This window comes from Leiobunum rupestre, chromosome 3 (assembly GCF_980474605.1).
Source record: "Leiobunum rupestre chromosome 3, qqLeiRupe1.1.hap1, whole genome shotgun sequence".
Classification (NCBI taxonomy): Eukaryota; Metazoa; Arthropoda; class Arachnida; order Opiliones; family Sclerosomatidae; genus Leiobunum; species Leiobunum rupestre.
In genome coordinates, this window is record NC_143386.1 from 46224361 (window position 1) to 46250752 (window position 26392).

At 33.2% G+C, this 26392-nt stretch overlaps 2 protein-coding genes across 4 annotated transcripts; one reads left to right on the plus strand and one right to left on the minus strand.

Annotated features, from left to right (window-relative positions):
• Window positions 1–11381: 11381 nt before the first annotated feature.
• Acadvl (Acyl-CoA dehydrogenase very long chain) lies at window positions 11382–15442 on the plus strand. The gene is made up of 12 exons (XM_090168425.1): window positions 11382–11469; window positions 11783–11929; window positions 11990–12080; window positions 12146–12625; window positions 12700–12813; window positions 12870–13253; window positions 14088–14217; window positions 14316–14429; window positions 14494–14672; window positions 14730–14802; window positions 14864–15012; window positions 15066–15442. The coding sequence occupies exons 2-12, from the start codon at window positions 11808–11810 to the stop codon at window positions 15201–15203; spliced, it is 1974 nt and encodes a 657-aa protein (XP_090024551.1). The 5' UTR covers window positions 11382–11469; window positions 11783–11807; the 3' UTR covers window positions 15204–15442.
• Window positions 15443–16232: 790 nt separating this feature from the next.
• On the minus strand, window positions 16233–26310 carry LOC149951966 (phospholipid-transporting ATPase IF). Of its 3 annotated transcripts, XM_090168427.1 has the most exons (25): window positions 26054–26310; window positions 25806–25895; window positions 24628–24744; window positions 24481–24570; window positions 23994–24182; window positions 23800–23928; window positions 22359–22510; window positions 22169–22233; window positions 22024–22105; window positions 21817–21955; window positions 21637–21718; window positions 21428–21543; window positions 21210–21371; window positions 20960–21123; window positions 20619–20865; window positions 20174–20559; window positions 19962–20115; window positions 19053–19361; window positions 18859–18986; window positions 18660–18798; window positions 18525–18590; window positions 18358–18461; window positions 18131–18293; window positions 17470–17655; window positions 16233–17347 (listed from the first exon to the last, which is right to left on the minus strand). In XM_090168427.1, exons 2-24 carry the CDS (start codon window positions 25854–25856, stop codon window positions 17542–17544), a joined length of 3348 nt encoding a protein of 1115 aa, XP_090024553.1. In that variant the 5' UTR covers window positions 25857–25895; window positions 26054–26310; the 3' UTR covers window positions 16233–17347; window positions 17470–17541. The 3 variants fall into 3 exon arrangements, with proteins under 3 accessions (XP_090024553.1, XP_090024552.1, XP_090024554.1); XM_090168426.1 differs by having other exon boundaries at window positions 25806–26310; XM_090168428.1 differs by having other exon boundaries at window positions 17461–17655; window positions 25806–26310.
• Window positions 26311–26392: the final 82 nt, after the last annotated feature.

The following is a 26392-nucleotide window of genomic DNA, read 5'->3' on the forward strand; positions in this document are numbered from 1 at the left end:
CTTATATCTTTGCTTCAATTATTTAATTAAATAATGGAATTCACAATAATTGCAAATAGCCATTCTTTCTTCAATTTTAAAATGCCCCACACAAAACTACGGATTTTTCTGTTAACTCGTCCTGGACCTGGACGTTCTGCCATGATATTAGTTTTTAGATCAAGAAATGTTAACGCTAGCGCGTAGCGGAACAATTGACCAATCTCTACTAACTGACTTATGGAATCGATAAAGTCGGTTAACGTTCATTAGTTTAAATTTTTTGTAATTATTCGATGTACAAACCATTAACGTTGTAAAAAAACAATTTCTTAAAGTCTAAATTTGTATATTACAAACCAACTAAAAAAACCGATAACAAATTATTTGCTTACTTATACATCTCTGCATTTTAACGAATGTAAAAATACTTGGTTGGTTTTTTACTTTAAAAGTTAAGTGGTAGTTTATATCTGATAACATTTTGCTTAGCATAAAATATTAAATTATTATGAAAAAAACAATTTATCATTTTTATTTAATCTTCAAGGATAAAGTTCAAATTATTAACATTAATGCATGGTTAATGAAAATGTATTTGAACACAGTTTATCTACCCTGTTGTCAAAAGTAGCCGTTAACTGATAACTTAGCCAAAAAAGTTAATAGTTCATAAATTAACGATACTACATTCTGGTGTTGAGTAAATTAATTTGGAAAAATTAAATACACTTTAAATGGTAAATAACTTTTACCCGTTTGCCGAACCCTAGGTAGAGGTCGGCGTTTGAATAAGAAATTATACGATTGTTTATATTTATCCATAACCGAGAATTATTCAAAAATATTCGAAAAAATTGATTAATTTTGCATGTTAAATCGTTGTTTAATTGTATAACTTATTCGTATAAAACAAATAATACTAATTTTAATGATTAATTTAAATTTTTGCGGTTAATTTATTTGTTCCGCCGACCTCTATCCACAGCTGAAGCGGGGAGGCAATATTTCAACAAGATGGCCAAGGTTATTTTATAAAAGAACTATGGAATATATGTAAGCTGTCTTTTCTTTCAAAATTCTATCTACACAACTGCTGCAGGTTTCAACCTAGAAACACTTAAGTCTAAAGGTCGTCTGCTATTTCTACATTCATTTAGTTCAAAACAACTAAAGCAGATGGTGCTATTTTTCATAAGCTCGAAGCTTATTTAGCGTCAAATACAAAACAAAATTTTCATGGTGATTTTCGGATTTCAAAGTAATTCTTATGTTTTCATAATGGTTCGCGTGATTTTATAGTCACATTGCTGATTTTAAGCGATTTCAATGTAATTTCCGGGTGATTTAAAGTTATTTCATAGTAAATTTTGGATTTTCAGAGTGAAAGTGATTTAAGGGTGATTTCAAGATTTTAAAGTGATTTCACTACTGATTTCATGGAATTTTAAGTTATTTCACTATTGATTTCATGTGAGTTTAAGTGATTTCAGGATGATTTCAGTGATTTCATGTGATTTCAGGATGATTTCAGTGATTTCATGTGATTTCAGGATGATTTTAGTGATTTCACTGTAATTTCATGTGATTTCATTCTGTTTATACACCTGATTTCAAGAGTGACTTACCCCTCGATTTTAATTACCAATTATTTAACCATAATTTTGTTTCGGGGGGGGGGCACGCCTTTGCAAAAAAGTAAAAAAATAAAGATATAATTACGTACGACCATACGTTTCGGGGGGGGGGCCTGTGCCTACGCCCCTGAGCGTTGGGACAATATTTTTGTTTATGGTTGCATTTCAAATAAAATAATAAAATGCCAATTAAGACGAAAAAGCTTATTTATTTTCTAGTCACGCAGTCTATGCTTTCAAAAAGAAAATGTTTTTACCAAAATCACGGCACTCCCCCCCCCCTCCCCGGGGTCGTGGGTTACCATTTTACATCCCGTCTTTTCTGATGCATTTTCCCGCCAAAAATCTCGCGTCGAAACCATTCTTCTGTGGAACCATGGACTAATTAATGTATACACAGGGACGGTCCGCACAACGCTACTCTCTCATAAAATCGGCGACTAAGTCTTGTTAATGCTGTTCCCTCTTTTCCTCCCCCCTTAAGCAAAGTTAGCCGAGTCAAAACGTCATCAAACGGAAAAACGATGCTGCCCTCTATCTGCAAGTCTTGGAGTCTATCGATGTTGGCGTCTGCTTATGATTTGAAAAACAAACGGTTTTTTTCGTTCATTTGAATAAGGTGTATGATTTAGGAGCTTTAATTTATTTAAGTAGTTTTATAAATTAATTATGAGAAAAAAGCTGTGTGTTTACCCTTCGTGTAAAAGTGATTCGAAGTATTGTCATAAAGAACACACGAAAGATTTCTTTATACCTTTCCTGTTCATCTTTTTCTAAGCCTTGTCCAAAAATATCTTTGATTTACCATTATCGGAATCACTTAAATCCACTTTTTTAATCTTCTTTTTGTCTGGAGAAATTGAGAATAACATCTCGAATGTATGGGCCGAAAAATTAATATCAATCAATTTAATTGTTAATATAAATGAATTCATTTACCAAACGCACGTGGAGCTTACAACATCGCCGGCAAGGCGACTGCTTTTTTTTGTTCCCTTAAACCTTTCCTCCCGTTTCCATCCCCCTTGACTCAGTTTGTCGTTAGTTCGCACAATCGCCGCTCGAGGGCACATTTAGCAATCGCTAGCCGCTAAATTTCCTATGCGGACCGTCCCTGTGTATACATTAATTAGTCCATGGTGGAACCTCTCTCGCCTTTCTCTCGAGCAAAATCGGCAGACGCGTGCCCGGCTTGTGTCTAGACAATTTTTGTTTTTATTTTCAATATGTATCCCCCTCCCCCCCCCAACATAACGCGTCGAAATCCTTCTTCTGCAAACTGAAACCTCTCTCCCCTTTCCTCAAAAGCAGAAACACGCCACGCGCAGGTGTTGTGGGGTTACTGGGGTACCCCTTTTCGCCCTTCATCTTTTATTTTCAATTTGGTTTTATTTTTTATTACTTCTGTTTTTAAACCTATTCTTATAAATAAATAACATCATCGTCAACGCCAATCTTGAGCTGGGCTCGAGCTCAGCTCGGTGAATTCGTATATTAGCTTACGCTCGGTCTCGGTCTCACCTGTGAGCCCGAGCCCGTTGACCTATGAACATCGTACACTTTTCATCGAAAAAAATCTAATCGTAAAGGCCCATTTTCATGCTCGCTGGTAACGGATAAAAATTGTTAAAATTCGCATCCACCACTCGCAAGCGTGAAAATAAAGCTAAAATATCTGTTTGAAACAGATCGACGCGGAAAGTGAAAAAGTGTGTAGCGGAAGCGGATTTTGTTGATTTTTACCCGCTACCAGCGAGCATGAAAATGGGGCTTGAATCCTAATTTTAACGCAATTTTGGTATTGAAATCTAAAATTAGCTAAATTTTTAATAAAAATTATCGTACCTTATTAGAGATATTTATATTTCAAAACGAGGCAGAAAATTATTTTAATATTTACATAAGTTTATAATATTCTTCAATAAGTAAGTATCTGTAGAGAAAAATATTACTGATATCTATTCACTTAATCCGCAATTTGTTTGTTTGTCTGTCCATTCGCTATAAAATTACCACGCCGTTGATCGTATCACTACTATTTTTATCGGATACTTCACTGATGTGCGAAGAAGCGTTTGCATATTGCCGACAAAATAAATATTCAAATTTTAATAATATTCAAATCTAAAAAAAAAAAATTTCACCACGAAAAATAGACCAACTGGTCAACTAACGCCTGTTGAAGTGTTCCAACAGTCTTAGACCGAAGTCTTTAGGATCAGCCCAACCGCGCATTTCCAAGGGGCAAATATTATGACCATTTCTAAAACCTTGATATTTCAAGTTACGTTGTTTCAATCAATAATTAAAAATAAACCTCCGACAGTTTCGGAAAAATAGAAACAGCGATGCCAGACAAAAATATAGATATATATTAGATATTTACCCAAATTTAGATATTTACCCAAAATTAGATGTTTACCCAAAATTAGATATTTACCCAAAATTAGATATTTACCCAAAAATAGATATTCATTCAAAATTAGATATTACCCAAAATTAGATATTTATTCAAAATTAGATATTTACCCAAAATTAGATATTTATTCAAAATTAGATATTTACCCAAAATTAGTTATTACCCAAAATTAGATATTTACCCAATATTAGATATTTACCCAATATTAGATATTTACCCAAATTTAACCACCTTTGTTTAATTTTTTGAATAATTTCTTCGATTTTGCCATGTTAATTTACTAAGAGAAATATAATATTTTAGTTGCCATGGTAAAACTAATGCCCATCGCATTTTTTCCCTTTGGGTTTTTTTAAGTTACATGACGGTCAACTTAATTCCTGAATTTAAACAAAATCGATGAGTCTCCTTGTCAAAGTTGTCAGTAAAATATTCATTCCCCAAAGTGACAAACTTATGAAGAAAAGTCACCATAGACTTCCGAAACAACATAACTTGAAAAATTAAGTTTTGAGAAATTGTCATCATAATTGTCCCTTAGAAATGCATGGCTCGGCTGATCCTAAAGACTTCGGCCTAAGGCTCTTGGAACACTTCAACAGGCGTCAGTTGACCAGTTGAACTATTTTTCGGGGCGAATTTTTTTTCTTTCACCTTTAATATGCTTACGCTTCTTCAACACTTCAGTGAAACATCCGTTAAAAGTGATACGATCAACGGTGTGGATTTGTATAGCGAATGGACAGACAAACAAACAAATTGCGGATTAAGTAAAATATTTCCTAAAGATACCTACTTATTGAAGAATTTTATAGACTTATAAATAGACTTAAAAAAATATCCATAATGAGGCAGGATACTTTATATTATAAGTATAGCTAATTTTAGATTTCAATACCAAATTGCGTTTAAATTAGGATTTACGATTAGATTTTTCTCGATGAAAAGTGTACGATTTTATTTATTTATAAAACTAGGGTTATAAACAGAAGTAATAAAAAATAAAACAAAAGTGAAAATAAAAACGGGTTGAAAGGGGGTAACCCAGAACACCTGCGAGTGGCGTGATTTTGCTTTTGAGGAAAGGGGAGAGAGGTTTCAGTCTGCAGAAGAAGGATTTCGACGCGATATGTTTGGGGGGAATACACATTGAAAAATAAAAACAAAAATTGTCTAGGCACAAGCCGGGCACGCGTCAGCCGATTTTGCTCGAGAGAAAGGCAAGAGAGGTTCCACAGAAGAAGGGTTTCGACGCGATATTTTTGGCGGGAAAACGCATCGAAAAAAACGGGGGGGGGGAAGGGGGGGAAGGAGTGATTTTGGTAAAAGAGTTTATTTTGAAAGCACAGACTGTGTGACTAGGAAATAAATAAGCTTTTCCATCTTAATCTTATTTTATTTGTAATGCAACCATAAGCAAAAATATTATCCCAACGCTCAGTGGCGTAGGCACGAGGGTACAGGGGTACAATACAGTGGCGTAGCCAGGGGGGCACAGCGGGCACATCCCCCCCCAGAAACGTATGGTCGTACGTACAAATATTTTTATTTTTTTACTTTTTTTTCAATGGCGTGCACCCTCCTCCGAAAGAAAATCCTGGCTACGCCACGGGTACAATATATGCAATATACCCTCTGAACTTAATAACCTGAAGTTTCGATTATATTATTATATACTAAAGTTTAAATAATTGGTAATTAAAATTTTATTGTAGACTAAATTGGATATTTATTAATATTTTTTCGGCCGTATTTTCTCCGTGTGTTATCGTAGATGCAACAATTTTTACTCAAAATTTTTTTCTGCTCAAAATGTAAAGAACTTTCTAATTAATAAATTTCGTTGTCATTTTAGTCTTTATGATACCGTGTAATTCAGCTAGTTATTATTATATGGATTTTTGAAACCCTGATTTATTCTCACACTGACATTGTTTTATAAAACTGTTCTAGTAACGGGAAAAAAGATGTATTTAGATCAGTGTTGCCAATGTTTGTAGAGGTCGGAAACGGTTAATCATTATCCATGATTAAATTGATTTTTTGGGAAAAAAAATGTAAACAAAGAAATTTGCCGGTTAATATTTCGGAAAATGATTTAAAAACATGTATTATTCGGAAAATTTGAGCTTTTTATCGAAAAATTAATCGGATAATACAAAAATATAAATTTCTTGATCAAAACATTTTACTAATAATTTTGAGAGCTTTATCTATTGAATAAAAGTTAACCATCCCCGACCTCTAAATGTTTGAAAGTTGATCAGAAATTCCCATTGCTGGGTAGTAAATTTCCCACAAATTCCCACACCCCTATTTAGCCCCGCCCCCAACGAAAACTCAACGGAAAACATGCCATAATTTTCAAAAAAAATTAAAAATTAACTTTTTAAAATTAAATTTTATTGAAATTAAAATGTTTAAACATTTTGGTGGTTAGACCTATGCATTGATATGCATTCATGAATCCAGGGCCAGTTCTACAAAATGACGAAGTAGAAACAGAACTAGGTCAGTAATTATATTTTTTTATTACTTAATAATTAAAGAGTTCAAATGAAAATAAACTTATTTTTTCTATAGAGGATTTACCAGACGTAAATTGGATACCACCAGCACCGGCAGCACCTCTAGCACTGGCAGCACCTCTAGCACCAATAGCACCGGCAGCACCTCTAGCACTCGCAGCACCAATAGCACCGGCAGCACCAATAGCACCGGCAGCACCACTAGCACCGGCAGCTCAAATAATTCGAATTCGATTAGCTGGAGAACCAAATCATGCACATGATATCCAACAGGTAGTTAGATATAGAGTTATAAGAGTGCAAGGTGAATTGAGCTTGGAGCCTCAATGAACCTATCTCCAACTAATTATATTGGATCATGTGTTTCTGCTCCATTGAATTTTTTTAATACTGTATAGTGTGCTTTTTGTTCTTTATTTTGCGGTATTTACTTATTTTTTAACTGTTAATCTAATTTGAATTTAAATGTTTTACCAAAATATGTTTTTGTTTTAAGGTATTATTACATTGGATCTAGGACAAAATCCCCCTGATGTGCTTTTTTAAGACAAAATCCCCCAATTAAAGACAAAATTTAAATTAGATTGGAGCAGCCAGACATAACATTCAAAATAATGCCTACATATGTATTAAATATAAGTAAAATAGAGTAAATTAAAAGGTTTTAGCTTTCTCCCCAACCAGGGTAGGTACACAGTAGATTGCTTTTGAACCCAACCCAACCCAACCCAACCCAACCCAACCTAACCTAACCTAACCCAACCCAACCCAACCTAACCTAACCTAACCTAACCCAACCCAACCTAGCCTAACCTAACCTAACCCAACCCAACCCAACCCGACGGATAGAAACATAACTTTCGCTAGTAAATAATGTACCTAAATTTTAATATATTTACTCCCCACCCAAATCAATTATTTTTACCTTTGATCCCATTATTATTAAATTGGGGGGATTTTGTCAGTATTCCTATTATATTATATTCCTAATTGTAAATTTGATTTTTATCCGGGCCTTCTCATATTCTCTTAACCATAATCAAATGGTATTTTATTCTGATTTTGTTGTATTTACTTATTTTACAGTTAATGTAATTTGAATATTTATGTTTTACCAAAATAGGTTTAATTTTTACTATGTAAATCTGATATTCATCAGGCTAAATAAAGCCTTTTTATACTATCTTTTACCATAATGAAATGGTTTTTTTAATCTGATTTTGTGGTTGAAATTCCAATGGCTTTTTAGCATTATACGCGTTATTACTATGGCCTTTAGCATTATACGCGTTATTCCAATGGCCTTTTTAACATTATACGCGTTATTCCAATGGCTTTTTAACATTATACGCGTTATTCCATTGGATTTTTATCATTATACGCGTTATTCCAATGGCTTTTGGCATTATACGCGTTATTCCAATGGCTTTTAACATTATACGCGTTATTCCATTGGATTTTTATCATTATATGCGTTATTCCAATGGCTATTAGCATTATACGCGTTATTCCAATGGCCTTTAGCATTATACGCGTTATTCCAATGGCTTTTAGCATTATACGCGTTATTCCAATGGCTTTTTAGCATTATACGCGTTATTCCAATGGCTTTTAGCATTATACGCGTTATTCCAATGGATTTTTAACATTATACGCGTTATTCCAATGGCTTTTAGCATTATACGCGTTATTCCAATGGATTTTTAACATTATACGCGTTATTCCAATGGCTTTTTAACATTATACGCGTTATTGCAATGGCTTTTAGCATTATACGCGTTATTCCAATGGCTTTTTAGCATTATACGCGTTATTCCAATGGCGTTTTAACATTATACGCGTTATTCCAATGGCTTTTTAGCATTATACGCGTTATTCCAATGGCTTTTAGCATTATACGCGTTATTCCAATGGATTTTTAACATTATACGCGTTATTCCAATGGCTTTTTAGCATTATACGCGTTATTCCAATGGCTTTTAGCATTATACGCGTTATTCCAATGGCTTTTTAGCATTATACGCGTTATTCCAATGGCTTTTTAGCATTATACGCGTTATTCCAATGGCTTTTTATCATTATACGCGTTATTCCAATGGCCTTTATCATTATACGCGTTATTCCAATGGCATTTTAGCATTATACGCGTTATTCCAATGGCTTTTTATCATTATACGCGTTATTCCAATGGCTTTTAGCATTATACGCGTTATTCCAATGGCTTTTAGCATTATACGCGTTATTCCAATGGCCTTTAGCATTATACGCGTTATTCCAATGGCCTTTAGCATTATACGCGTTATTCCAATGGCGTTTTACATTATACGCGTTATTCCAATGGATTTTTAACATTATACGCGTTATTCCAATGGCGTTTTAGCATTATACGCGTTATTCCAATGGCTTTTAGCATTATACGCGTTATTCCAATGGCTTTTAGCATTATACGCGTTATTAGAATGGCTTTTAACATTATACGCGTTATTCCAATGGCCCTTTTATCATTATACGCGTTATTCCAATGGCTTTTGGCATTATACGCGTTATTCCAATGGCTTTTAACATTATACGCGTTATTCCAATGGATTTTTAACATTATACGCGTTATTCCAATGGCGTTTAGCATTATACGCGTTATTCCAATGGCTTTTTAGCATTATACGCGTTATTCCAATGGCTTTTTAGCATTATACGCGTTATTCCAATGGCTTTTTATCATTATACGCGTTATTCCAATGGCCTTTATCATTATACACGTTATTCCAATGGCATTTTAGCATTATACGCGTTATTCCAATGGCTTTTAGCATTATACGCGTTATTCCAATGGCTTTTAGCATTATACGCGTTATTCCAATGGCCTTTATCATTATACGCGTTATTCCAATGGCCTATTTAACATTATACGCGTTATTCCAATGGCCTTTTTAACATTATACGCGTTATTCCAATGGCATTTTAGCATTATACGCGTTATTCCAATGGCCTTTAGCATTATACGCGTTATTCCAATGGCCTTTAGCATTATACGCGTTATTCCAATGGCCTTTATCATTATACGCGTTATTCCAATGGCCTATTTAACATTATACGCGTTATTCCAATGGCCTTTTTAACATTATACGCGTTATTCCAATGGCATTTTAGCATTATACGCGTTATTCCAATGGCTTTTTAAAATTATACGCGTTATTCCAATGGCTTTTTAACATTATACGCGTTATTCCAATGGCGTTTTAGCATTATACGCGTTATTCCAATGGCTTTTTAACATTATACGCGTTATTCCAATGGCATTTTAGCATTATACGCGTTATTCCAATGGCCTTTAGCATTATACGCGTTATTCCAATGGCCTTTAGCATTATACGCGTTATTCCAATGGCCTTTATCATTATACGCGTTATTCCAATGGCCTATTTAACATTATACGCGTTATTCCAATGGCCTTTTTAACATTATACGCGTTATTCCAATGGCATTTTAGCATTATACGCGTTATTCCAATGGCTTTTTAAAATTATACGCGTTATTCCAATGGCTTTTTAACATTATACGCGTTATTCCAATGGCGTTTTAGCATTATACGCGTTATTCCAATGGCTTTTTAACATTATACGCGTTATTCCAATGGCTTTTTATCATTATACGCGTTATTCCAATGGCCTTTATCATTATACGCGTTATTCCAATGGCCTTTTTAGCATTATACGCGTTATTCCAATGGCCTTTATCATTATACGCGTTATTCCAATGGCCTATTTAACATTATACGCGTTATTCCAATGGCCTTTTTAACATTATACGCGTTATTCCAATGGCATTTTAGCATTATACGCGTTATTCCAATGGCTTTTTAAAATTATACGCGTTATTCCAATAGCTTTTTAACATTATACGCGTTATTCCAATGGCGTTTTAGCATTATACGCGTTATTCCAATGGCTTTTTAACATTATACGCGTTATTCCAATGGCTTTTTATCATTATACGCGTTATTCCAATGGCCTTTATCATTATACGCGTTATTCCAATGGCCTTTTTAACATTATACGCGTTATTCCAATGGCTTTTTATCATTATACGCGTTATTCCAATGGCTTTTTATCATTATACGCGTTATTCCAATGGCTTTTTAGCATTATACGCGTTATTCCAATGGCTTTTTAACATTATACGCGTTATTCCAATGGCTTTTTATCATTATACGCGTTATTCCAATGGCCTTTATCATTATACGCGTTATTCCAATGGCCTATTTAACATTATACGCGTTATTCCAATGGCCTTTTTAACATTATACGCGTTATTTCAATGGCTTTTTAGCATTATACGCGTTATTCCAATGGCTTTTTAACATTATACGCGTTATTCCAATGGCATTTTAGCATTATACGCGTTATTCCAATGGCTTTTAGCATTATACGCGTTATTCCAATGGCTTTTAGCATTATACGCGTTATTCCAATGGCTTTTAGCATTATACGCGTTATTCCAATGGCTTTTTAACACTATACGCGTTATTCCAATTGCTTTTTAACAATATACGCGTTATTACAATGGCTTTTTAGCATTATACGCGTTATTCCAATGGCTTTTTAACATTATACGCGTTATTCCAATGGCTTTTTAACAATATACGCGTTATTCCAATGGCTTTTTAGCATTATTTTAATGCAGCATATTTCCTCCCAGCGCAGTTGTTCCGCCACCACCTAAAATACCCTCCTATTTTCGGTGATATGATCCAAACGGATAGATTCGGGCAAACGAGCGTTCGGGGAAATGGGCATTCGGGGAAATGAATGTCAGCCAACCCCATGAACAAAGGTCACCACAACTTCTGAATTTTCACTCTACGCGTTATTGAGAAGGCCATCGCAGTTGTAACATATCACATTCACAGGTATGTTTTTAGAATTTTACATTTAAAATAAATGAAATTATAATTTTCAAATATGCCCATCTTTTATTGACCATTTGTAAATTTAAACCACTAATCAGTGGCATATTACAGAAGAAAAGCTTTTAAGTGAAGTTATTTATTTCTAAATAATGAAATACATAATTCAGTAGAACTACATTATCATTATCATGCACACCTCTTACTAAACCTATAGAAATTCTTAAAAAAATGGGTCATGCCTGCTTTGATAAACAAAAATAGATAAGAAATTTGCGTCATACCTAAATCCTCAATTTGCTTATTTATCTTGTAGAAAAGTACGGCAGCAAACTCCAATCATGAATCGAAACTTAAATAAAATTTTATTCTTAACAAAAAATATCTTTGTTAAAATTCATCCTCGTCCTTTTGCATTAAATATTCATTTACAAAAATCACCACATAGTATTCTTCAAAATCGGTAAGTGTTTCCTAATAATATTCTCTTACAAAAATTCTAAAGGAATGGTTCAATTTTCAGATTCCTAGCTACAGCTACCAAACCAAATATTAAGGAAACTACATCTCAAGAAGCACAGAATAATGCAGAGGCTGAGAAACAAATGCAGAATGTAAAATGTTATTGTAATTTGCCATAAATGTTTTTGTTTCAAAATAATTTGTTAACTTTCCATAGCAAGGGGAATCTAGTTCCTTCGTTATGAATATGTTTAAAGGTGAATTGAAAACTGATCAAATTTTCCCATACCCGGAAGTTCTCAATGAGGAACAACTGCAGACTTTGGAAATGCTAATAGATCCGACTGAAAAATTCTTTACCGAAGTTAATGATGCTTTAAAAAATGATGCAAATGAAACAGTAGATGAAACAACGATGAAGGGTTTAAAAGAAATGGGCGCTTTTGGCATTCAAATTCCCCAAACACACAATGGTTTAGGACTCAACAACACCCAATACGCAAGGATGGTTGAAATAGTTGGGAAAAATGATCTTGGTGTTGGCATTGTCCTGGGAGCTCATCAGTCCATTGGATTCAAAGGAATACTCCTGTATGGAAATGAAGCTCAAAAGAAGAAATATTTACCACAAGTTGCTACAGGGGAAAAGATTGCGGCTTATTGTTTGACCGAACCTGGCAGTGGATCTGACGCTGGGGTTAGATTGTGTTACCTTAATAACACTTGTACAAATATTTGTACTATTGATTTATATATATTTTTTAAATTTAGTCTATAAAATGCAAAGCTGAATTGTCCAAGGACGGAAAGAATTATATCTTGAATGGTAGTAAAATTTGGATTAGCAATGGTGGAACTGCCGATGTTTTCACAGTTTTTGCTAAGGTATATAAACAACCACTGTGAAATTATGAAATCCATATACCAATTTTTGTTCGTAGACTCCAATAGAAACTACAAAAGGTACAGTGGAAAAAATAACGGCTTTCATTGTGGAGAGAGGATTTGGTGGTGTTACCAGTGGACCTCCAGAGAAGAAAATGGGCATCAAATGCTCCAATACGGCGGAAGTTTTCTTTGATGATGTTAAAATCCCTGTAGAAAATGTCCTTGGAGAAATAGGAGAAGGTTTCAAAGTGGCCATGAACATTTTAAACAATGGGCGTTTTGGAATGGCTGCGGCTTTATCAGGAACAATGAGAGTTGCTTTGGAAAAAGCTGTTGATTTTGCCAAAAACAGAAATCAGTTTGGAAATAAAATACATACTTATGGAACCATTCAAGAAAAACTCGCTCGTATGGCAATGGCTCACTATATCACGGAAGTAGGATAAATGTTCATTTATTTATTTAGTGAGGTTATCTACAAAGCCGCAAAGGCCGACTTATGCGTAGACATACAGAATCACGGGATTGACAATGAACAGAATATAAATTATTTTAAAAAAAGTTAAAAAAAATATATAGATCCAGACAATTAAAAAAACCAAACATTAAAAAAACAATGAACAAAAAAAATATGAGATCAGGACAAGGTCAGTTACTGGCAGATGAATGTTCATGTAATAAATAGCGAAATTTATGATAATTGGATTGAGTAACAATATTAGATTGCCAAGCATTCCAATAATTAGATTGAGTAATAATATTCGAGGGCAAAGCATTCCAATCAGTAATGACACTATGAGAAAATGAATTTAGTCTAGTAGTAGAGATGGCGTGCGGTTTACACAATTTTAAAGAATGGGCTTGAGTACGGACATGGACTTGAGGGGTGAAAAACTCCTTAAAGTTAAGATCCAAATTATTGTAAAAGAATTTGTGTAACAGACAAAGGTTATTGATTTTATGACACAAGTCAACAGGCTGAATACTAAGGGATTTAAAAGAGAAGGGGCAAGCAATTTAGTAACAAGTTTATTTATGCGATTCTGGGACTTTTGTAGAGCAGATAGGTCCGTAGATAAATGCGGGATCTAAATAGGGGAACAATAATCAAGAATAGGGAAAATTACTGCGAATTAGTTCCACAATAGCCGAAATAAGTTAGGTAACTTTATTAGTGTGTGTAGAGAATTTGAGGCACGGATTGACAATAATATCTAAACACCGTGTTTTCCCTGCTTAAGGTAATTTTTTAACTTTATTTCGATATATAGTCAATGGCTTTTATGGTTTCATCGAATATGGATCGTGGTTTTGTTGATTTTCAACTGGAAGCTGCAATCAGTAAAGTTTTCGCGTCCGAAGCAGCTTCGATGGTTATTGATGAAGCTATACAAATTCACGGTATTGTGGCTCAATATATGGCAGTTTTTCAAAAGTTTTGGGCGTGCGCAGACTGGGAGTTGTGTTATTGAACATTATTTATTAATTTTTTGCCTCAGGTGGAATGGGATTCATGAGAGCGCCTGGTTTAGAAAAAATGTACCGAGATGTTCGTATTTTCCGTATCTTTGAAGGAACTAATGACATTTTAAGACTTTTTGTAGCCTTGACTGGTAAAATTAACCAATTTAAAATATGCAACAAATAGATCTGAACCTTTCTAAATAATCATTAAAGGTTTACAACATGCTGGAAGTCATTTGCGAGAGCTACAAAATGCAATGAAACATCCAGCTGCTAACTTGGGCTTAATTTTTGAAGAAGGGTCAAAGAGAGTTAAGAGGGCAGTTGGCCTAAGTGGTGGAATTTCAATGGCTGACCACATTCATCCTAACTTGTCCCATCAGGGTGCTCTCGTAAGTTATCTGATATTCAAAAACATACCTTTGATCTAAATTTGTTGTCTTCATAAGGCTTCAAGATCAGTGGAAGCTTTCGGGAATTCTGTAGAACAGGTGTTATTGAAACATGGCAAGAATATTATAAGTAAGCAAGCCTTGATAATATTGTTAATTGCTATATTAAATCTCCAATAACTGTCTTGCAGACCAGCAATTCCTATTAAATCGCCTTGCAAATTCTGCCATTGATATTTTTTCTATGACCTGCGTATTATCAAGAGCGACTCGTGCCTTGAATATGAATTTATCTTCTGCAGCCCATGAAACTAAACTAACTTCCATCATTTGCTCAGAGGTAATGTAAAATCATACATTAACGATAAAATATTAACAAAACCTTTTCTTAAGTGTTCTGAGAGAGTACAGAATAACCTTGGAGCTTTGAGGAACAGTGATAAACTAAGGAATAATCGTGACATGACCATTGTTGCAAATGATCTTATTGAAATTGGAGGATTAGTGCAGCAACATCCACTGGGAATATAAACAAAATGACTGGACGCTGCAAGCAACAACTTTCAATGCAAACAAATTAATATAAAATTATTTCAGTTTAAAACTTTAAAAAAAATAATTTTGTATCAAGGGAAGGGATATAAAAAATAAATTTCATATTACTAGTTATTTAAATTACATGTAAATATGGGCTTCAACAAATTGTATAAAACAATGTTTAGTTGTATTTTCACAATAAAACCAAAAATGTTTAATTATTTTGCCTAAAACCATGCCTATTCTTATGTTTCTTCTGGAGTTTGAAAAACCTAGCGAGTTTACAAGTTTTGAATTGACCCCTTTTCTAAGCTTCAGCCCTTAACGAGTTTTTATTAAATGAAGTTAAATCACTTCATCCATGATTGATTACTATTATCTATTTTGAAACTAAATTAATCAGAAATGACAATCGGCGGAGTTCTCGTAAGATTTTTTTTTATAGAAACCGAAATAACTTAAAACGACACAGCCAATATTAGCTGTTTAAATAGCAAATGACAATTAAAAATTCGAAATGTCACATAATCTAAAGAAAAACCAGTAGCAGATAAAAGTATGACGCCGAATGTATTATGTGAGCCCTATTTCGTGGAGTTTTGATGTAATAATTTTGAAACTCTATAAGAAGAATGAAAGCTCCGAGAATTTTTCCATGTTTGATCCGACTACTCGGTTTAAACGAGTGCTCGCATGCCCTGAAACTTGGTAATACAAAAACTGCGTAACAAGTTTTTATCAAGTTTAAACTTGGCCAAATTTTAAACTCAAAAGTTTAGCGAGTTTCTGGACAAGGCTTATCGACTTCCGAGCAGAGTGCTCGCACACCCCTACCATCTACCCTGTAATTTGAAACATGGAACCAATTAATTGGTTCCATAACCACAACTTATGCCAGGCCCCCAACTAGCCCCCAAAACCTGGGGGTGCCAATGATTTGATACTGATAATCCTAATCTCCCACCCCCCAAAATCAGTAAATAAACCAAAATTAGTTTTATTAAATTATGAATTTCAACATCATTGAAAACTAAATATTTTATTAAAAATACAGGTAACCAATGTCATTATTTGGTAGTTGAGCAATTGATTTTTTTTGGGGCCCGATGGGTTGGGGATGCATACCTAACTTATGCCTATAGGATTCTCAGCTAAGCCCGTGATTTCTTACAGATTAGCTACCAGAAAAGCGTAATCTAATGTTTGTTAACAAGCCTGAATATAATTGGTGTTGGTTAAACTATTTGGGTGATTATAAAAATTGTAGCTGTAGGATAATTTGGTTGAAAATGTTTACACTTAAAATTTATTATATATATATACATGTATAAAATCTGCAATATTTACAGTATGGGAATATTTCTACATAACAAATTATCACAAATTAGCATTTTAAATTTTAATTATAATAAATTTTGATAGTTGTAATAAATAATTTAACATGGCATGATACTTACTATAAATTCTTAAAATGACACTTTAAAGACTTCTTGGACTTTAATAGAAATAATAATGTGGGTATATAATATCACTATATCCTATTAAAAATATTTTGATTTTCCATTACAGTCGCAATTCTCAAATTTGGCACAAGCAATTAGTTGTAACAAAGTTACTCTTGCTGAAAAATCTTTGGCAATAAAGGAACTTTCTTTAACAAAGCGTAAGTTTTAGCATCAAAAAAATATAAATGTATAAAAAATAGCCCTAGTCAAATTTACAGCCAAAACATTTAGGAGCTATCTAACGCAGGAACTTATATTTGGCACTTAAATGCTAAAGAACCTTCATAAATGCATGCTTTAAAATATTCCCCCAAATTTCTACAACATTATAGAAATTTCTAGTCTTTAAAATCTAGTTTTTGCATTTTCCCAGTAAAAAAGTGTGCAATTTGAAAAATTCAAACTATGATGACAAAGTGATTAAAATATTGTAATTAGATTGTCACGTAATAGTTTCGGCATGATATTATTCTTACTCCATTAATTTAAAAAGTAAGTTAATCATGGTGACAAGTCAATCCTGGAAGAGGTAGTGGGGTTACACAATATCGACTCGGCAAATGCAGGTTTGTAGATGGCACTTATGAGAGGAGCTTTTTCACCGATATCCCAGTTAAGACACAAGCAGAAGAGCTGTCAATTCAATTCATAAATTACTCTACTTTTTTAATATTAAACAATATCAAATATAAATATATGATCATATACCTCCTCAGTTAACTTATACTCTATATTAAATACTTAACTATTACTACCTGCGAGAAAAAAGGTCCAACGGGGGTTTTGTGCGGATAATTGAACACTACAGGTTGAGGTTAAAAGAGACATCATAAGGACCTTTCATGGGTTGAAATATGGAAAACTGTGATCATTTCGGATTGGCGGGGACCGGAAGAGGATAAGTTAAGATGCTGGAATGGCTTGAAACATGATGACAATACCTGTTGGATTTGGCATTAAACATCAATTTTCTAAAATAAACTACATTAAGATACTACGATAAAAATCATGCTGATATTATTCATGCGGAATTTGAGAGTAAAGCAGTGTTAAATGGTAATTAATCTATATTATTCAGGGGACATTCAGACTATTAAAACTAAAAAAGTTTACGGTGCCCCAGAGGAATTTTAAAGAGGTTTTGTTAAAACAAAGGAGGTCTAAGCAAAAATAGCGTCACACAAGGGGGATGGGGACTACCCACAACATTTGTTACCTTTCGAAATCATCAAAGCTATTGGTGTTTTTTTAAAGCAAGCATAAAGCGATAGGTTAAAAAAGATCATTATTAGCACCCTACAAATTTCAGTGTTAAATGATACACAATCCTACCCCAGTAATCATATCAGACTGCGTGGTTAAGAGAATTATATTAATATAATCATTAATAATATTAAAACAATTTTAACTACTTACACTTCGAACAATACGGCATAATTTACCGGTGTTATTTTCCACAATAATACCCAACAAGTCAGGTAAAAGGCCACCAACGAGCATTAACAGCAGATGCAACCACAAAGCTGGAGACGATGACATTTTTAGGTACACCCCATACAAGTCATTATCTTGGAAAGGCCTAAAAGAAAACCGGGAACTTTTTAATTCTATTGATAGAATGTGACGAAATACCCGCAGCTTACCACATGACACCACTGTACAATAAACTGAATCCTTCAAAACCAATTATAGATATGGCAATGCTTCCCAGAAAGAAAGCTGTACAGTAACGAGTATGTAAAACCAACTAAAATGATTTAAGGATAAGAAAATTGATCTATGAAAATTTTTAAAGTACACATAAGCTAACTTTGAAGTTAACGACATAAACAGCAATATGATAAACTATAGTCCCAAAACTCAACATATCCAGCATCTAAAAACAGGATCATTTATCAATATACAAAATTTTTTAGAGAAATTCATTGTTTGAACCTTTAATTACCTGGCCATTTTGTAGTAGAGAGTGGTCATCCCAAAAAAGGGCATAAGATCCAAAGAAACAAACAAACGCATGCCAAATTCCTTGAACCATCCATTTTACAAATTGAAGTTTTGAAAGTTTTGCGTTGCGTCGTATTGTTCTGAAGAAAAAAATTAACTCAACCAATTTCCTTTAAAATTTTCTTTGGTAACCACTATACTTGTATAGATTTGGTGTTGTCATGAGTGTTTCTTGAGGAACATTTTGTTCCATAAGACCAAATACCAAAATAGGAAGGGAAGTAAAGAAAATGTTGAAGAACATAAGATATATGCTATGATATAAAGCCTACACAAAATATAAATATTTAGATTAAATGAAGTATAAGTGGAATTGTAAAAGTTCAATGTTTACCTGTGTTGAAAATGCATTATAAATAGAATAAATAACTTGAGGAGTGATAAACGCAATATTCTTATAAAAAAAATATTGAACTAGGACGGCAACTCTAATATAGTAATAGTGGCCGTGAACAAGAAGTACCCGTTGAAGGAATTTAAATTTAGCAAAAGCAAAATCACTGCATCGGACGGCTTGACGACCTTCTTTGCCCATAATTCCCAGGCCAATATGAGCTTCTTGAATCATACTAACATCATTGGCACCATCACCAATAGCTGCCGTAATTGGACTGGAGGGAAGATGTTTGATCATTGAAACAATCTATGAAAAATTAATATAGACTGCTTGAAGAAATAGATCTGGAAAATTGGTTGAAATGTGACCAAACATTGATCAAATTAGGAACAAGCCAATTCCAATGGTAATATTAAGTATTTAACCCTTAAAGCAATAAATACAATTCCTCTAATTCAATGTATAACAAACCAGTCACCATAAGCAAGTCCTGAACTTTAAAGTATTGAAGAAGAGGAATTATGGGGATCCAGATCTAGATTGTACCAATCAGTTAATTATTTAAAACTACACTTAATTTGTTTAAGAGCCACCCCCAAATCTATACAGAAGCTATTTTCAGAGTTAAATTAAATAATTCAGAGGTGGCAATTCTGAGGGCAAATTGAGACAGTAGATGACACTGACATTCAGTTTAAAGGTTATAATTGAAACATTGTAAGCTCAAGAAAAATCTTTGATACCTTGGTTGTTGTTAAGCGTCATCTACTTTTTCAGCATAAATTGCAAAACCTAAAAGAATTTTAGTACGACGGCCGCAATTACATTACCAATAGAATTAACTCTTCCATTATTTGTTCTAGTTCAAATACTTATCTCCCTTGGATTATAATAGAAGAATTATACTTGGGCTTTTTGAAGGGGTGACATTCGACAGCATAAAACCGCACCACATGACTTTGACATCTCAGAAAATAAGTCTTTAAAATCACCTAAAGCGAATGTTAGGCTTACACCATCAACAATGAGGGCATAATTGGCTAATGGCTCGGAATCAATTCTAAAACGGGAATTACCAGATTTACAACTGGTATAAAGAGGTAACACAAACATCTTACCTTGCTTTAAGTTGCTCGCAAGTTAATCGACACTGTTGACTAGAAGTCATTAACGTTAAATTCAACTGCGTCATGCCTCTTTTGATATGACCACAGGAGTAACTAATATTTATGGCAGTCTCGTGTTTATCACCTGTTAAAACCCAAATGTTGATACCTGCTGCCCGTAAAGTTTCTAAAGTTTCTTTGACACCATCTTGAAGTTTATCTTCAACTGCGGTAGCTCCAAGTACAACCAAGTTAGACTCAATGGTATCAAAAACTGAGGAAACCAATTCCTCCCTATTTCCCATACTATTTCTCGCATTGTTGAGTTCTTCATGGAAGTGTTCAAATTCGCACTTCGTTAGATTCTTGAAAGCTACTACCAAGGTTCTCAATCCAGCCTAAACCATAAAATACATTGTGATATAATATAGAATTTTTCAACAAGTTTGAAAAATACCAATGCATATCCATTAACATGCTGTAGTGTTGTATCCATTGGACCGTTAGAACAGTTACATAACACTGTTGATTCTGCTCCTTTGCAAAATAACAAATAATTCCCTTTATCATCCTGAACAATAACAGACATCCTTTTCCTATCAGAATCAAACTCCAGTGTATGCAGTCTTTTATAAACTTTGACAGCCCCTCGAAAGCTTATTCGCAAATGGTTGTCTACTGTTGTAAGTAATGTTACTCCAAACCTAAATAAGGGGAGATAAATTAAGGAAGGCAACATTTTGATTGTGGTGGAGCAAAACGAGGTGGCAACGGTAAAACTAAAACAATAAAAAACACCTTTTACAAGCTTCAACGAGGGCTTTTTCATCAGGTGACGAAGCTTGGTAATCTAAATTTTCAGGGGTGGGTATAGCTCCATTTGCAAAACCATTTTGCTCTTTCACATTAACTTGAATGGTATTGCATATAGCCAAAGCCAACAAAAACTGTTCGATTTCCTCCTACAAAACCAAAATATTATTATTATTTCTTTATTTGTCCAAAAATTACACATGGTTCATTAGAATTTGTGGTAATGAAAACTTACACTGAAATGATAAATTGGTTCATGTTGAGAATTAAGTTTCTGGGACATTATTGAAAGTGTTCCTCCATGCTCCATGTACCTAACACCATTTATGGAACACTGCCTAAATTCCATATAATTCTCTGTTAAAGTTCCGGTTTTATCGGTAAATAAGAACTCCACCTACAATATTAGCATAATTAACAAAATGAAAGGATTAAAAGAAAAAGTTCACTAACTTGTCCTAATTCTTCATTCAAATCTGAAGTGTTGCACTTGGCAAATTCTCCACTCTCAGGATCATACAATAAAGAATCCCAGGAAAAGAACATAGCCCCTACAAATTTCACCATTTCTGAAACGAAAATTATACACTTAATTCTTCTATTTAGCAACTTCAAACCAGAAAAATTCCAGTGATTTTTAATAAAAAAATCATTAACCTCACCTAAAGTTACATAGAGAGAAATGGGTATGATATAATTAAATAACACTAAAAATGCCAAGAAGTCGGCGAATATCTTCCGAGCCTAAAAGCAAAAAAGGGGTGGGAGTTCAGATTCAAATCTTTTCATAATGACAGAGTTAATTGATAATGAAGTGCTTCGAGTGGAAGGGTAGTAATTACTTTTAAAACTGGTGGCGGTGGTAAGTACCAATGCATGGATGGATCTCTGTTGATTCTAAACGAATATTTTAAAGCAGTTGCTATGGTAGTCTCAATTAGTAAAAATATAAGGAAGACTATTAAAAATTTATTCATAGATCTGAAAACATTTTAATGGAATTTACGTAAAGTTGAATTAAAGAAATTTAAAGTGTAGAAAAACCTTACTTTTCCACTGTGGAAAATTTATTAGAAGTTAATTTTAAATTTAAAACCATTTTGGTTTCTTGGCCAGTATATACTGCACAACCTAATATTCGAAATTGATTAGAAGTTTAGAACGTACAAAAATGAGTTTTATTTTTAAACTGACCAAATATGAAAGGAGTATTTTTTAATCTAGCTCCTTTTAAAAGTAGATTTGTTGGTCCCAAAGATCTAAAAAAAAATAAATAAATATTCTTTAAAATATTTTACATGCTTGGTCTTTAGCGTGTAATTTCTTAAGTAGCACCTTGTTTTGAATAAAAACACTAATAAGTATAAAAATAAGATGATTGTACCTAACAATGGTTCCTCCATTTTTAAAGATAGTCATCCTACCAAGAAACCTGTACAGATCAGCATTGGGTAGCTGACATTCTATAATTGAAGATAATTGCTCCAATTTTTCTATACTATTAAACTCCTTGGTTTCGGGAATGCTTTCGTGAACCTAATTCATAATAAAACACCATAAGAATTTCTATTTCAACATCTTTAAATTAATATCATGCGATGAATTGGATAAAACAATAACCTTCATTTATAAAAAAGAAAACGCAATTGCCAACCAAATCTTAAACAGTTTATAATAACTTGTATAAATAGGTCTAAGACTTAAAATAGCTGACAAATGGTCCTATTGGTTAGAATTGTAAATTTTACATACAAATTACAATTTAGTAAATTTCTTTTAAAACCAAAAAAGGTAGAAAATAAGCAGTGGGCATAAGTAAAACTTCCTATACATTTAAAAATAACTATCATTATTTGTTGCAAAACACCAACTGTTAACCAACTGTTAAAGCATGACTTGTGTGCAATAGGAACGCTTATAAAAACTTGATAAAAACTAGAGCCAACATTATTGGGTTACAAATCTGTAAATAATTCAGACAGTGACATTACTGGTAACATTTAAACAGTGGCAGAAAATCCCCAAACATTTACGATTCAAGCAAACATTTATATTTAAAAATTAATTTAGCATATAGCATGGATATTCATAACTGAAATATAGTGGCAGAACCAATGAGGCGTAAAATTAAATCGACAGGAACAGATTTAATCCCCTTTAACGCATAATTTGGGGTAACTATTTCCCATGCAACAATAACAAAGAAAATGACATTGAACAAATTCAGTTCAGGGTCATTACTAATTTGCAAGCATACGTTGCTAAATTTAGATCCCACAAATGGGAAACCCAGTCAGTAAATAAATCACAACAGGCTTAAATTATTGAACATTCAACTGACGTCAGTTGCTAGCTAAAAGAACCACCAAAATATCTTCTATATATATAGAAGATAATCATCATTGTATTAAATCGACAGGAATAACTCTGGCGCCAGATTTTTATCTGAAGTACTGGAGAAAAGTACAAATAAAGGGCCAAAGATGGATTTCTGTTTAGATCACGAAACCAAATTTAAATATGGGAATGGTCACTAGATTTCGATCAGAGATAAGCAATTATAGAAAGAAAAATTTTAAGCAACAGTAAGGGGTTTGGGGATACCGTATGTACTAAAACCTTATGCTTTCATAAGAATTCTATAAATAATTCAGATCAGTTCATGATATAATAGTGAATAATTCAACATATGTTATCAAATATATATATATATATATATATATATAGTGTTAATATTGGTAGACAATGTCACTTTTTTGTTTTCCTTTCCAGGAATCCCATTCCTTTTTCTCTACAGCATGTTCATAAAAATAAATAGTTCTTACTTTTAAATTTGTTTCCCCATCAAGATTGGCAGTTGTAATGTGACATCTACCTTCTGGATCATTGGATGAAAGTATCACAAGATCACAAGGAAACTCCTCATCTGATTTTACCATCACAATATCCCCAACCTTAAAATAAATTTCATATTTAAATTAGAAATAAGGACTTTCAAAATGTGGAAAATACTGTTTACCTTTAAACTTTGCGATTGGACCCTTTGTAACACCCCATTTCTAATAACCCTGACTAGTTGCTTATTTACAACATTGTCAGCTTTGTGCCTCAGCCAATCTTCGTAGGCTTGCTTTATAGCTGTCACAACCACTACAAAAATGAGTGGTGACAGACTGGTGGCAGGACTAACAGGACTATTTATACTCAGCTAAGTTTAAACAAAGATAACATTAGACATATAGCTTATAAAATAAAAGCTTTACCCAAGACTTTTAGTTCTTAATTAAGGTCCTTTTTCATTACATTAATTAATAAAAGTTTAATTGGAAAAATAACTTTTTCTTATTTGGAAGAAATGTCACAAAAACAATCTTTAAAAATCTATTTCTTGGGTATTTTTTTTAAATCCCATGAAGTGGCAATAATTTTTTTTCTATGGAGAAAAGCAACCAAAATATATCAAGAACAGAAAATCGACAGGTAAAATGCGAATGATAAATTCTTACCTGTATAACAGCTATACATAAAAAATAAAAATTGGCTATCCTTCTAAATTGGCCAAATAAATTCTTTGGTATGAAATTAAAGATTGTGTACTAAAAAATGGTACAATTTAAAAAAAATATAAATTTAAAAATTAAACAAAAACTAACCTTAGAAGTAGTAACAACATTGTCGGCAAATTTATTAGTTGATGGAGTCTGTCCTGGAATGTTTTTATTTCCAACAATGATAGATCTAGTAGGTGGTGCACCATTAACGGAAGATCTCTGCCAATACACCACTTATTAAGTTTAAAAGCTACGTATAAATAAAACTAGGCTAGATAAGAAATAAAAAAAGAGTAGCTAACATCATCCTCATTTTTGTCATCCAATTCAATACCATTATTATTAAGACCATCCGACATTTTCCTTCAATTAGTACTAGATGATTCTGCTAAATAATTACGGTTGAACATGCAATAACTTTGTCAGAGACGCAGTTATACAGTATTTATTTTAAGATAATCCACTCCCAGGCACTACCACTGAACACAATCCAAGAAGGCCGCGACTGATAAAGATTCTCCAAAGTAGACTTGATTATTTCTATTGAATCCCTCACTTTCAATTGTATTTTTTTCTCTAATGCAGTAGAGACAAAATTTCAACAGGGGGAGAAAACTCAACGCGTGTGACACATTTTATTGAAGGCCATATATATAAACTACCAATGACACCTGCTCCGTCAAATAAATCAAGACAATTCTAACATATGGATGGTTAACATAAATCCATGACTAAGCAAACCAGAGTTGTGGCATATTTTATAGATTTCATATTTAATCTAGCTACCAATTTGTATTCAAAGGATCTTATCTGGTTAACTCAATGAGTAAAAAAAAAAAAAACACCTCAGTATGCTTTATCACAACAAAGCGGTAAGGTGAAATATACCTATTTTTATATATATATGATAAATATATAACTTCTTACTTAAATCAAGGAAAATAAAATAAAATTCTGGGTTACTTTGCAAACAAATAGAGCTTTCATTCCATATAACAAGATATTTTATATATGGTATTAATTGTTAATGCATGCTGACTCTTGACTTTTAGATATTTGTCACGCTCTGCTTTGAAGCAGGTAGTTGCAGGAAACAGCAAATGTATTTCTACTGTGTCACGATTCAGGTCTTTTTTTCCCTAAGCAGATTAGTTTTGAGGTAGGCTAGGCCTCTACCAAGAAATTCTTGGCTCACACATTGTAAATCGCAATGTTTGCAATGAGCTTGGTTTAAATGGGATGTTAATGCGAAAATAAAGTATAAAAAGTTTGAACTTTACCGGTCTCGCAGATTTGAAAGATTTGAGAGATGGAAGACTGAAGCAACCCATCTTGCAATTTTTATGGCAAAAGTAAGGGTCATTGAGAAGCTATTCTATTAAAAATTGTTTTGCTCTAGCGTTAATGTCTACAAAGTTAATTTCTTGCACGATTATACAGAGTTCATTTGAAGAAATATCTAGCTCAAGCTTGTAACATCACAATCACAAAAATGTCATGTGGCACATGGTTTGAGAAAAAAAAGCACCTTCAAAATGGAAGCCAGTTTTTGCCAAAAGTCTTTGCTATTTGTAAGCCTTGGTTTCGTTTGGTTATCAAATTTATTCTTAAGAGTTAACAAAACATATATTTCCTTCGGTTGCAATTAACTCGAAAAATCCTCTATATTGGACCAATAATTTAGAAATACTTTCAAATATTTGCTCCTCAACACGAGTTAAACACACCCACGTTGTGACATTCGTCAACCGAACTGTCAAACTAACTGCAACTACATTGTCAAGCCCCCTTTTTATAACCTTTTCACACGGTCAAAGGTCAGAGATTAACGTAAATGTATTCGCTGAAAAGTTATTGGTTGATTTTT